Source organism: Lampetra planeri, chromosome 5 (assembly GCF_965212315.1).
Source record: "Lampetra planeri chromosome 5, kcLamPlan1.2.h2, whole genome shotgun sequence".
NCBI classification, from domain to species: Eukaryota; Metazoa; Chordata; class Hyperoartia; order Petromyzontiformes; family Petromyzontidae; genus Lampetra; species Lampetra planeri.
In genome coordinates this window covers 1809449-1823501 of record NC_136111.1, presented here as the reverse complement: position 1 = coordinate 1823501, position 14053 = coordinate 1809449, and the positions used below count along the sequence as shown (strand labels likewise).

The following is a 14053-nucleotide window of genomic DNA, read 5'->3' as shown; positions in this document are numbered from 1 at the left end:
TAGCTTCATCAGGCGACAGCCACATTTGTGGAGAAGTCCACCTGTTTCGTTCCTCATATCAAGGCCGTAGTCATGGAGTCAACATTGGGGGGGACCAAATCTTCCAGGGGGTCTGGGGTCCCCCCCAGAAAAAAAATCTAAATTTGAAAAAATGTTCTGCCTAAAATATAAAAAAAGTTCACTAACACATGGGATGGACTTTTTATTTATGTTTTACAATAATGTCTAATAGTGTATTGTATTACATTGCTCTGTTAATTTCCTTTTTTACGTTTTCTTGTTTCATTGTATGTAATGGCAGAGATTAGGGATTAATAAAGTACAACCATAACCACAATCATATGAACAGAAATCTATGCATTGTTATATGAAGGCAAGTCCAGATATTGTGGCCAAGGTTTATTCACAAGTAAACTTGGTGGGCAGCAGAGACGTTGACTCTGCTCTCGTCACCTATCTTCTCCTCGCCTGGCCTCTCTCCTCCTCTTCTCTGGTCCTAATTTCTCCTCTCTTCTCCAGTCATCTTTTTTCCTCTCCTCTGATCTGCAGTCATTTCTGCTCCTTTCCTCTGCTCTCGTCTACTATCCTCTCATCTCCTCTCAAGGCAATGACACGTGTTTTGACTTGCCATTCTTCAAGCAAAGGATCCAAAGGCCTTTTTGCGCTTATCGTTGACACCGATAAAAGACCGGCATATTCCTTCATGGTCCAGTCTGTCCAGTTTTTCCTGACGCACGTGACACATGGCCACATTATTCAGCCTTGTTTGACTCATCGAAGATCTAAGCCATGTCTTAAGCCTCCTCAGGACACTACAACTTCTCTCAGCCTCTACAGGGGAGGCAGGGACGATCAGCAGAAGGCCAACTGAAGCTGCCACCTGACTGAAGAGACCTCTCACCTCTGGCACCATTTCCCTAATAATGCTCGCAACATCTGAGCTCGTTTGAGATGTGTAATTAGCCCCAAACATGGCCAGCTGTACTTGCAGTAGTCTTGAATTCAATTCAGGATAGTAATAATAATGGAAATTTGTTCAGTTTAGTTATGATTATGATTACATTTGTTCATTATTATTTCGGAAGGTGGTGCGTGGTTGCCTCTCGTAGCATAGCAATTATTTTTCAAAAATATTTTTCATATCAAAATATTGGGGGGGGGGATATTTTGAGCATATTTGAATATTGGGGGGGAATGTGTCCCCCCTAATATATATTATAATTACGGCCTTGCCTTATATCGAGGCGTAGACGTGTTGACCACGCAGCTACGCTCTTGCGCCGAGTGGGCGCGGGGGGGGGGGGATTACTGACTCAACGTACAGCAGATCGCTTCGCTTCGCATTCTGTTTGGCGATTAACATTCAAGTTTATTTAACACGAGCTGGTTTGCCCGTCCTAGGACGGAAGCTGTAATATTTATGAAACAAATTGAGCAGAGTATAATTGTATCTTGTGTCAATCATCAAACACTTCACTGCATTCCACTGCAGCACTGTATTAATGGCAGTGATTCTGGCAAAAAAAACTCCATCATAAAGCACCTCACTTCATGTCACTGCAGCACTCTACATAACTGACCTTCAATTTGTTCAAATTCACTGCTCTGATACTTTATTCTCTTCTGCTTTCAGTCGCTGGGGTTCAAATAAATTGGAATTCGATACAATATCTGGAAAATCACCGATAAATGTCTATTTTACCACAATGTAGAAGCATAAATTAGACTTACATTTTGTCTCAAGTGCTAAAGAAATAAATAAAGACACCAAATCCACTTTGTTGCTGCGTATAATTATTTATTAGATTCACTTGCAATAAAGAAACGTCAAACTTAAAGCGAATTTGCGAAAAAAAGTTATTTCCGCTCGACCTTCTGCGTGAGTGTAAAAATCCACCCGCTCATGAATATTAATTAGGGGGGGGGGGGGGGTGCATGTGGAGTGACGTCACGCGCGTTACACACAAACAGACATTCTTGGTTGCCGGTGTTCTGCCCACCGCACCCTCAAAGTGTTTGGGTGAACCCCCCACACCCCCCCCCACACCCCCCCACACCCCCACACCCCCACACCCGCACACCCACCCACACCCCCACACCCCCCCACACCCCCACACCCCGCCACACCCCCACTTTAAACGCTGCCATGCTATGGGGTTGGCAGGGAGGCGCCCAAACCAGAGCCCCCACTCCCACTTCTCCATAGCCCTGCTCATCCTCTCCCCTGCTGCCCCCCCCCCCTAACCTGTGTAGGCGACCAGGGGAGCACCCTCTGGTACGTGGGTGGATCCCCTATTTTGGAAAAACGTTCGAGTTTTCGCGAGACGGGAAGAGCTTCCTGAAGCGGCTGCAGGAGGAGCACGGCGACATCTTCACGGTGCTCATAGCGGGTGGGTGCCGGGAGTCGCACCGCCCGCCCGCCCGCACAGACGGCGCGGCGCAGACCGCGGCAGACGGGGCAGCGCCGTGGCAAAATCCGACTCGCTGGCCACTGAAATTGAATTTCTTTCGCACCGTACGTAGCCAACCGCGCTCATCGGAGGTGCGGGGGGGGGGGACAACAAACTAAACACAAAGAAGTATTTCTAAAGTGATGAGTCTTCAATGCAGATGATGTAAAAGTGCATAGCTCCAGTAGCTTGCTAATATCGGATTTAAGAGCTGAACCGAACGGCCGCAGAAGCGCATCTGAAAGCGCGCGATGCGGTGACCACAGTTCTTGTTCGATGGCCAGCCAGAAGCCACTGCGAGGATAATCGGAGTTTGTGTGATGGAGGGCTGGAGCTAGGAGGGTTTCTGGGGTGTGCCCTGCACGACCGAATGCGGATGACGGAAACAGCACTGGCTGTGGGTGGTTAATTTTGTTAGAGAAGGGACCGCAGAACAGGATATCAGAGAACAACGTCTGATATCCCTGCAAGTGACCTCTTATCCACACGAAGGGACCAGCAATGCCCCACCCATCCTTAGCACGGCAATCAAACCGATGTTTTTACCTGTCAGAGATGGGTGAGTTGATGGTATCAGACCAGTCACCAATTACTGCACAAAGCCATGATTATCATCATCATCATCAGTCCAGTGCTGGATGAAAGCCTCACCAAGCCACCACCACCACCTCTCACGAGACTGCGATGTACCAATCCACTCAGCACAAAGAACCATCACGTAATAAATAATTGGTCTATTCCACTTGTTCCAGCCCGAGAATTACAAATGTTATTTTGATTGTCGTGTGTCCTTCTGCGGACCTCTGCGTGTACGAAGGTCGATACCTCACCTTCGTCATGGACCCCCACGTGTACCCAGTGATCGAGCGGCACGGCAAGCACCTGAACTTCCAAGCTTTCGCCATGCAGGTGTCGGCCGCCTGCTTCGGGCACCCGCGCTCCGATCACCCGACGCTTGGCGTGCCCACCGAGGAGATCAGCAACAGCTACCGCTTCATGCAGGTGTCCTCCGCTCAATAGATGTCCACATGGAGCAGGTGTCATCTACTCAGTAGGCAGCCCACTCAGTGGCTGATAATTATGACTTTACAAGATGATATTAGAGCGATAAAATGAACGTCATCAAAGCGGGTACCAGAGCAGTAACTCAGCTGTGTATTTGTCTCGTCTCTGCAGGGCTCAGAGCTGGAATCCATGATTGAGAGCACAACAAAGCACTTGCACAGGGTGATCATTCGCAGTGTCCAGGATGTCAAGGATGCCATTTCGGGTGACGGAAACTGCAACGGCACCAACGGATGGAAGACCGGGAGCCTGAATGAGTTCTGCTTGGCGACGACCTTCGAAGCGGTGTGGGTGACCCTGTTCGGCTCCACCAACGTGGACTGGCTCGACCACGAATTTTCCACCAAGTTGCTGGAGCACTTTGTCCCGTACGACAAGGCGGTGCCCCTGCTGGCTGCCAACGTCCCCATCTCGCTGCTCCGCTCGAGCAGGCACCACCGGGCGCAGCTTGCCACCCTCCTCACGCCCCCGAGTCTGTCCCGCCTCAAAGACTGCTCCTCCGTCGTGGCGGCACGGACGGAGGTCATAAACTCCAACGGAAACCTCAACGACCACCAGAAGGCCGGTGAGCCTGCACCACGGTGGCGACGACGGGCAGACGAAGCGGCCGCTTAGGGGACCTCTGGCAGCTGAAGGGGTTTCCAGATTCCCTTGAGCTGATAGGGGGTAACAAAAATACAGGCTATTATTCAAATCGTAATCGACGTAACACACCGATTGGCAAACAAAAACTCCTGATGATGCTGGTTGTTTCAATTGTCGGCGAAACGTCGTTAATTCAAAATTGAAAACGTTGTGGGGTTTCTCTCCAACCAATTGCCACGTTCTGTTCACTTGACAAACCTCACTGATTGACTGTGTCCGGGTGGAGATGGGTGTATGGCCCATTTGCATTCACGTGATCTAACCTTCATCATGAAGCTTCTTCATCTCAGCAAATTCATCTGTACCGTCTCGTGTCACCACTTTTTATATCTACACTTCTCTCACGCCACTCATCCTTCTGTCTCTCGTCTGTATCCGTTATTTCGGCTCACCACATCGCTACCCCTTGTCTAGATCTCTTCTCTCATCTCACTGGGAGTTTATAAATACAAATGGGTGGCCCACCAAATATAATTTTCTTCTTAAGGGCCCCCAATGGGCCATTACCACTGCTGCTTGTTGGTTTGGTGTCAGTTGCCTCTATTGTTCGTTTGGGGCTGGTTCTGTGCCGGGACCTGGCCGGGCTGGATTGTCCTTGTGTCAGATTTGGTGGAGGACCATGCAAACCTACGGTGGTTCACAAATTATATTTACCAAGGTTGTTACGAATATTGTTTTCTTTTGTTTAAAGGCCACAGTGTTAATTGTGCTTGTGCACCCACTGCCAATGTAGCAGCAGCGTCACTAAATAACGTGTTTAATTTAAATTCATGAATCACCGTACGGCTCATCGGGGCTTAAATTCAGCCGGTCTGCCCCGTTCCACAACCTGGCGCACCACATCCACCGTGCGTTCCTCTCGCTATGGATGCGGCTCGCGAGTCAGAGACGCCTGCTCGAGTTGCCAGCGCGCGCAAGAAAATATTCGGCGAGAAATCAAACCGACCCCCCCCGCACCGAACTTGTACGGCAGCATTCCGATCGATGGCCCTGCCGCTCCACTGCTGCCTCCCCCCCCTCCCCCCGCAGCCTACCACCTGCACTTCCTGTGGGGCTCCATGTCGAACACATTGCAGAGCATCTTTTGGAGCATCTACCACCTGCTGCTGCATCCGGACGCGCAGCGGGCCGTGAAGGCCGAGGTGACCGCCTTCCTGGAGGAGACCGGCCAGAGCCCTCGGCTCGGCTCCCCACTGCGCCTCGGCTGCCACCAGTTGGACTCCATGCTCGCCTTGGGTGGGTCTGCCGTGGCATCGCGAGCGGGCGGGCAGAATCGAAGAGCGAGCAGTGAGACAGAACGTTGGGTTGTCGGAATCCGGAGGCGAGGTTAGGGGGTCAGCAGATGGGGACGGCTCGTGATACTATGTATTTTTGTATGGTGAACTTCTTTCACACCTTACGTAGTCAACCGCGCTCGATGGAGTGGTGGGAGGAAGGGCGGAAAACTTAACACAAAAAGCTGTTCGAAGGCAATGAGTTTTTCAATCTAGATGGCGACTTAAAAGTGCATCGCTCCACTGGCTTCCTAATATCTGAAGGGGAGAGCGTTCCAGACGGCCGCATAAACGCATCTGGTGACCGTCTTTGTCCGATTGTTTGCCTAGAACCGTCGCTGCTGCGAGGATGACCGGAGTTTGCGTGATGATGGTTTATGCTCCTTGACGAGATCAACAAGGTATCGTGGCCCATTTGTGGCAGGCACTTTGTGTGTAATGAGTACGTTAGATGGCGAGTTCGATCCTCATTGAAAGGGAAACGTTTCGTCTTTATCGGACCCTCACCTGATGATATGCAAGGACTGCTATTGAATATCTGTTACCGTCGTGAAATGGTTAGCAAAGTGGACTTGCAATCCAGAAAGGTCACCGGTTTGATCTCCCAAGCGTTGGAGTTAAATTCAGGGTGCGTGTTTCCTTACCTCGCACCGATCAGTGCACTCCAGTCGATCGTGTCGTACGGTGGGGTAAAGCGTGGGTTCTCCTGCTTCTGGTAGACCAACAATACCTCCTGAAGGGGCTCTCTGGTGGCCCGCTCGCCTGCAGTGGCAGTGAGAAAACAATCGCAGGGCTGAGTCTTTACAAGCGTTCACGCGTGTCAGATTTTGGTCATGCGCATTTGGATTTTGGCAACTTATGCCACGGCCTTCAAGTCACGAGAATTCACGCGCGGTTGCGACGGAGCGAGCAGGCAGCGCAGTGACCGAGAGCCTCCGTCTGACCGCCTCTACGCTCACGATCCGCGTCGCCCAGAAGGACATCGCCATGCCGCTGCCGAACCACGGGACCCTGCGCCTCCGCCAGGGCGACTGGCTCACGCTGCCACCCTACACCTCGCTGCACTTGAACCCCGACGTCTTCCAAGAGCCCCAGGTCACGGGGGTCAGGGGTCACCGCGCCGCACACCTTTGCCATTCATCGACTCTCCCGTCTCATCCATGCCGCGATCGCCCACCGCACTGCGAGTCGCCGCACTTTTAGTCGCCGCACTTCTCTCTCTGCTTCTTCCCTCGCACTTCTCCACGTTGGATCGCGCAGAACTTAGCGGTCCGCTTCGGTCACTCTCGCCGGTTCATCCACTCCTTTACCGCGACTACCACAGTCGTGGTTCCTTTACAACCACGTGCCTTGTTACCTCCATCAGTGATGGCTCGAAGCGGTGAAACTTTCCTGGACATAATCGACGTTATTATTATTCTTGTTTACTGAAAACTTCCAATGATTCAGCGAGTTCACAGCCGATTAGAGCAAAGGCGTGCCTACTCACGAGTCATGTGCAAGGATGAGAGGGAGATAAATAGTTCTTGGCCCAAAATCAACTTATCAGGAAGACCCAGCGGGGCAAAAGTTCACGTCTCTACGCTAGCAAAAGTCACCGCATTAGCAAGTTACGTGAAATATGTTGTCAAAGAAGAGTACCAGAAGCGTTTGTTGGAAATTATCGTTGTGTAACGAATGACTGAACCTGCGTTCATAGCGCACTCTCATCACGGATGCCCCCTATTGGCGGCCTGTCCCTGTGCTGGCTCGGCGGCGGTGGGCATCGTTGTTGACGAGTTGTAGCGCAATGATTTCCACGTGGGTAATATTTTAAATGTATGCAAAAAAATGTTTTACCGAAGTTTTCATTTGAACGCTTTTTCTTCTTTTTAAGTTGTTATGGGGTCAAACCCAGAGAAGCCGGAGGAAACCCCATGCAGAGCGGAGGGAGAGAACGTACTCGCTCCATGGAGAAAGGCGCCCGGGTTGGGAGTCAAACCGAGGCCTCTTCTTGCTTCCAGACAAAAGCGTTACCACTGCTCCACCCCACAATTTACGAACGTGCTCCGCAACGTATACCTGTGCAGAATATTAAAAATAAATATTAATATTGCTATCCGCTCAGCATTTGCAAACCCAAGTGGTTACCGACCCAACCAGCTTGGCTCACGGTCTCGGATGCATTGCAACATCCGGGCGTGTGTGGGAAGAGACGGCTGAGGGATTGCTTTGTTCGAAGTGAGATTCCAGTTGAGAAGTCAAGCTAAACAAAAACATTTGGCCCAACAGAAAAGGTAGAATGCATGTTTACCTTGGTATTTGCTGATGCGGCAAATACAAATGTTGTGGGAAACACCTTATCTTTCCAAAACTCCTGCGGGCCGGGTCCTGGTATTTGCACGACTTGAAGTTGATTTGGTGCCAGGCATGAGTAAACGTGTCTGGGTAGATCAGAGATTGAATAAGAAACCGTGCATGTATGGCATTATGCCTGCAATGCAGCACTTTGTAGTAGGCAGGGCGAGGTGGTAGGGCAGGGTTACCACGTCTGAGGTGCGGGACAAAAACGGCACAGAACGAGGCAAAGAATCTCACAACGCCAGCAGCGTGGGAGACTGCACGCAAATGCATTGTCTTCAGTGGTTGCATTATCACGCAGCTGACAAAAAACGGGGACGTTGATTGTCCCAGAGAGACTTCGCAAGATTTCCCAGGATGCAGCTGCCTCACCGAGAGAGCAAAGTCCTCGTGGGTGCATTCCACGCCTTGCCTGCCACTCCGTCATTATTCGTGACCGCCTGGATACGGGCAGAGACCAACACTGGGCTGTCCGCAACCTCATAAAGGTCCTCTTAAAACAAATCCAACAATTCCCGAAAGGTTCACTCCAAGGCCGTAGCCATGGAGTCAACATTGGGGGGGACCAAATCTTCCAGGGGGTTTGGGGTTCCCCCCCCCCCCCCCAGAAAAAAAAATCTAAATTTGAAAACTTATTTCCTGCCTAAAATAGATAAGAATTCACTAACACGTTGGATAGACTTTTTTTTTTACAATAATGTCTAATAGTGTATTGTATTACATGGCTCTGTTTTTTTCTTTTTTACCTTTTCTTGTTTTATTGTGTAATGGCAGAGATTAGGGATTCATAAAGTACAACCATAATCACAATCATATAAACACAAATCTATTTTATAGCAATATATTGGGGGGGGGGGGGGGGCATTTTTTGCATATTTGAATATTGGCGCCAATATAGATTATAATTACGGCCTTGGTTCACTCCCTCCCTCGAACTCCCTCCCGTAGGCTCACAAGTGCCTCCTTATTCCTACTAGACATTCTATCTGTTAAGACTTTGGTATATGAATATAAATGTATATTGCCACCTTGCTGCTCCACGTTTTTTCCTGAAATTCCCCCCTTGCCACTCATCGTCAGCTCGGCTCCCTGCGTCCACTTCCCCCTCTAGACTTCTCCGTATAGTCGGCGACGCTTCGCTCTCCGTGTCGGGGTAGTCGGTCGTCTTCGTCAGCGTTGCCCAAAACACATTTTGGGCGAATATTTCCATCGCCAATTTTTGCAAAGGGAAACTAACACCCCATGCCTCGCTTCACCTCCCTGCCTGCCCCCCTCTCTCTCTCTCTCGCCAACACGCAGACCTACAAGTACGACCGCTTCATGGAGGGAGGCAAACCGCGCAAGACCTTCTACAAGGACGGGCGGCCCCTGCGCCACGCGCTCATGCCGTTCGGCTTCGGCGCCACCAAGTGCCCTGGTCGCTTCTTCGCGCTGCTCGTGGACAAGGTCTTCCTGGCGCTGCTCCTCAGCCACGTGGAGATGGAGCTGTGCCCCGGGCAGGTGCCCGTGGAGGCCGACGTGAGCCGGGGCCCGTTTGGGGTCCTCCCTCCGAAGGACGACGTTCAGTTCAGATACCGTCTGCGGCCGGGGCTGGCTGAGTGATACCCACACGCGCGCGTGTCTGTGTGTGTCTGTGTGCGCGGAGTGGGGAGTGGTGGTGCAGCGGTTAGCGCTACGCTGCGCTACGAAACCCAGCAAACTCGAATTTGATTCCCGCTCACGGCCTACACCAGTGACGATTATCTGAACAGGTCATGGGCCTCCCCCTAGGTCGACTCGGCATCAAATGAGATCCCGGTGCGATGTGTAAACATCGTCACTGGGGAGACAAAAGCGGCCGAGCGTGGTGCTGGCCACCCACCCTCTCGTGTGCCGTGCCGGCCTTCATCCGTGCTACTCGCTAACAGCACTTGCCCCCACAGTCTGTTGAAAGCTATACGGGGGATCTTTGTCTTTTGAGCGCGCGTGTGTGGGAGTCGTGAAGCAGCGGTCTGTGCTCTGAGCTTGCCCCAATGGCCACCTGATTGCAGTTCACGGCCATGGCTCACATCAGCGTCGAGTGATAACCACTATCAGGGCGCCCCTTGGTTGACTCGGCCCTGGTGCAGTCCCGTCAGCACTGGGGAGACATCATTGACCTCGCCACAACGCCCTCTCTTGCCCCACGGCAGCCTTAATAGGTGCTCGCCAACAATTACTCCCCCCAAACAGTACATGTACAGGCTACTTGGGAGATCTTTGTTCTTTCCGTGTAAGCGTGTGTTGATGTGTCAGTTGGCATCGGTGTGTCATGGTGGGTCGTTGTGAGTATTGCAGTTTGTACGAACGTCCTCGTGTGTATCGGTGTGTATGCATGTGCCAGTGTGCATTGGTGTGTCAGTGTGTGCGTCTATGTGTGTTGTTAATGTGTGAATGTGTATCATTGGGTGTCAATACACATTTATTTTATTTCACCAAGTAAGGCCCACTGAGCTAACATAGCTCTTTTTCAGAAGCGACCTGGCCACAAATGATCGATCAACGAAGTGGCTTATCATCATGTGGACATTTACAGCAGCCAAATACTCTAAACGCACGTTTCTAAACATTTTGAAACGTGTGTACCTGTAAATCGAGAGCAGGTGGTGTGACCAGTACGGGGGGCCCATCTATCCCAGCACTGATGTCCACAAAGCATAACGAGGCGATCCTGAACAGGTCCAGATGCCCTGTGCCAACGTTGTTTTCCATGGGCTAGAATCGAACTCAGCTTTCTGGGATCATAACGTATGTGGTCCAGTTCACTACTGAACTGTCATAACAGAAGAAATAGCAGTGGGACATTGCCCATTGATGTAGAGCGTCGTCATCAGGTTTAATAAAGCTGGGCTTCATTCCGCACTCATTTTCAGGGATGCTAATAATATCGCTTGGTGTAGGGATTGGCGGCATAAGGCACTACCACTACCATACAAGGTAGGCCTATACATAATAACCCATTGTTATAATCCTTTGTGAATGTACCGTCGAGTCCGATCATCGTATGAAGGGGCTTGTAACACGAGGGGTGCTCTTGAGCTGCCTCTGGCGAAGTCACCTTCCGCCAGCAGTGCTTGAGAGCAGGCAATTGCAGGGCTGCTCCGTGACCTGTCCATTGGCCAACTCTCTATCAATTTTTTTTTTTAATTAATCTATATATATTTTAATATTCTGCTTTCTCCCCCCCCCCCCCAACCATAATCATATTCTTCATTTATATTTCCCAGCAATTGTGTTTTGTTTGTTTCATAGTCGTTATGTTCACTCGTTCAAGGTGGGGTATTGGTCGTGTCTGTGAGTAGCTTCATGGTGCTCTGATTCTTGCGGTGTTGTACCACACCGATACCAATAAATGGTATTCTCGTCACTAGGAGATGCCTGTCCATTCAACTGCCATCTCCATCCTGCACGCTTTCTACACATCAGCCGATTGTTTTTCATCACTCCATCTCCACAGTGGTCGCGTCTCTTAGCAATGCCCCACTCCTGCTGCTGTTGCTACATCAGTTCTATCCAGGAGCCACCCACCCTGTGGACATACACCTTAACCAACCCACTTCGCGGTCAATAATACTCGTCGTGAGAATTTAATGTCATGGGTTACATTGTCAAAGGGGCCGTCGATCAATGACGTCACGCACCTAGGGGGGTGGGTCAGACATTTGTGACGAGGGGGGGGGGTGAGAAATGTGACGTCACATCAAAATGCGCAACAATAAATAAATATAGACAACACGTTCTACTTAATTAAATAGACTTTTTGATAAATGTTTTCTCTTACAACATCAGAGTGCAGCGGCACATTAAATACGCACTGCAATGACAATAGTTTCAAGCGATTTGAAGCATGTTTTATATATTTTTTTTTTGGGGGGGGGGGAAGTTTTGCGACGTAATATTTGAGGGGGGGGGGGGGTCTGACTTTTTGTGACGCCGTGTAACGAGGGGGGGGGGTCAAAAATCGTCCAAAATCGCGTGACGTCATTTATGGACGGCCCCAAAGGTGCAAATTGCATCTCAACGCTGAACATCGCAAATCACATGAACATGAACTACGGGATGAGAACAGCAGACGCCTAACACGCCCCAGGGTACGGAGGTGAACGCGCGGTGTCGACGCAGCCCACGGTGATGAGTCAAACTCGCGGCGACCCCACAGCGCTCACAAACTCCCAGCCAGAGTCGCTCTCGCGTTCAAACTAAAGTCTCCACACGCGCAGTAGCGCGAGAGGGCGGCAGAGCGACGCGTTACAACGCCCGTTGCATCTCTCTCAGGGAGAAGGCGGCTCATCATCCTCCTCCTCCTGCTTCTCCTCGTGTGTGCCATCGCAGCCGTACAGATGCTGCGGTCTAAGTCCACTCTTGCACGGTGTTAACGTCGTCGGCGTTGAACGACTGCATCACATCCACGAAGAACTTTTGAAGACTATTGCACAGGTCTCATCCACTTTGGACTCGCGCAAATCACACTGACGACTCTAACACTGGGCCGAGGGAGTATCCGCACAAGAGACGCGGTGGCTGGAGGGGAGTCGAGTGAGATGAGAGGGGAGAGGTAGGAGAGTGCGTGGAGGGGAGTGGAGTGAGATGGGAGGGGAGAGGTGGGAGAATGTGTGGAGGGGAGTAGAGTGAGATGAGAGGTAGGAGAGTGCGTGGAGGGGAGTAGAGTGAGATGGGAGGGGAGAGGCAGGAGAGTGCGTGGAGGGGAGTGGAGTGAGATGAGAGGGGAGAGGAAGGAGAGTGCGTGGAGGGGAGTAGAGTGAGATGAGAGGTAGGAGAGTGCGTGGAGCGGAGTAGAGTGAGATGGGAGGGGAGAGGCAGGAGAGTGCTTGGAGGGGAGTGGAGTGAGATGAGAGGGGAGAGGTAGGAGAGTGCGTGGAGGGGAGTAGAGTGAGATGAGAGGGGAGAGGTAGGAGAGTGCGTGGAGGGGAGTAGAGTGAGATGAGAGGGGAGAGGAAGGAGAGTGCGTGGAGGGGAGTAGAGTGAGATGAGAGGTAGGAGAGTGCGTGGAGCGGAGTAGAGTGAGATGAGAGGGGAGAGGCAGGAGAGTGCGTGGAGGGGAGTAGAGTGAGATGGGAGGGGAGAGGCAGGAGAGTGCGTGGAGGGGAGTAGAGTGAGATGGGAGGGGAGAGGTAGGAGAGTGCGTGGAGGGGAGTAGAGTGAGATGGGAGGGGAGAGGCAGGAGAGTGCGTGGAGGGGAGTAGAGTGAGATGGGAGGGGAGAGGTAGGAGAGTGCGTGGAGGGGAGTAGAGTGAGATGAGAGGGGAGAGGTAGGAGAGTGCGTGGAGGGGAGTAGAGTGAGATGAGAGGGGAGAGGTAGGAGAGTGCGTGGAGGGGAGTAGAGTGAGATGGGAGGGGAGAAGCAGGAGAGTGCGTGGAGGGGAGTAGAGTGAGATGAGAGGGGAGAGGTAGGAGAGTGCGTGGAGGGGAGTGGAGTGAGATGAGAGGGGAGAGGTAGGAGAGGGCGAGAAGAGAGGGGAGACGGGTAGAATGAAGTCCATGGAGGATATTGAGGACGGCGAGTGTGATCCTATCGTCATTTGATAAAGCACTGTTGGATGAGAATCCCCACGCAGTGCGGGTTGGTGACACGGGGGGGTGGCGTGCAGTTCACCACCGCAAGCTCCTACGGCAACCTCTTTGTGCCCAGTTGGGCCACCCATCCAACTCGTATCCAGACTCACAATCCCTGCCTGAGCTTCCGCGGTCGGGCGCATTACGAGGTCAGCTCCCACCTGCACTGCGCTCTCACCTGATGCAGTATCAATTTACTTATCCAGACAAGCTCCAGTCTCAAGATAATTTCTGTTTGCTTGCTCTGGAAGGGGGTCCAGCATCGGGATGCTTGGCCACGTTCCTGTTGAAATGAGGAGTGGTGAACCAGGAAAGACGACGTCACAATCAACCGTGCTCATTCCACTGCTGGATGAAGCCTCCACACCCCCCCCCCCCCCACCCCATCTCTCGCGACCCTCACACCCATCGGTCACTCGCAAGGTGGACAAACCCCGTCGCCGTTCGTCAAAGGGCACGACGATCACAGAGGGCCGCACAGATGGGTTCACGATCCCACATGCACCCCCCGTGGCGATCTCCGCAGCCCAGCCGGTTTTGGGAGTCTCAACAGATCTCTTCGTGATCCGCCAACCCTTTGCTGGTTAAAATGTTTGATGCCACGCTGGTCGCCGCAAGAGGGCGCTTATTCTCACCGCCGCCACCGCCACCAACGCGCGGGGTGGCCTGGGAGCGTGGCGCCCCTAG

At 51.9% G+C, this 14053-nt stretch overlaps 1 protein-coding gene across 1 annotated transcript in view; it reads left to right on the top strand.

The window, feature by feature from the left end:
• LOC144718554 (uncharacterized) overlaps positions 1–11159 on the top strand; it is a 41638-nt gene extending 30479 nt beyond the window's left edge. Inside the window, exons 9-14 of the mRNA XM_078593924.1 lie at positions 2254–2390; positions 3268–3452; positions 3627–4080; positions 5190–5396; positions 6348–6529; positions 9074–11159. Coding sequence (XP_078450050.1) covers positions 2254–2390; positions 3268–3452; positions 3627–4080; positions 5190–5396; positions 6348–6529; positions 9074–9376 — 1468 coding nt within the window. The 3' untranslated portion in view covers positions 9377–11159. The remainder of the gene's footprint in view (positions 1–2253; positions 2391–3267; positions 3453–3626; positions 4081–5189; positions 5397–6347; positions 6530–9073) is intronic.
• The last annotated feature ends 2894 nt before the right edge of the window (positions 11160–14053 follow it).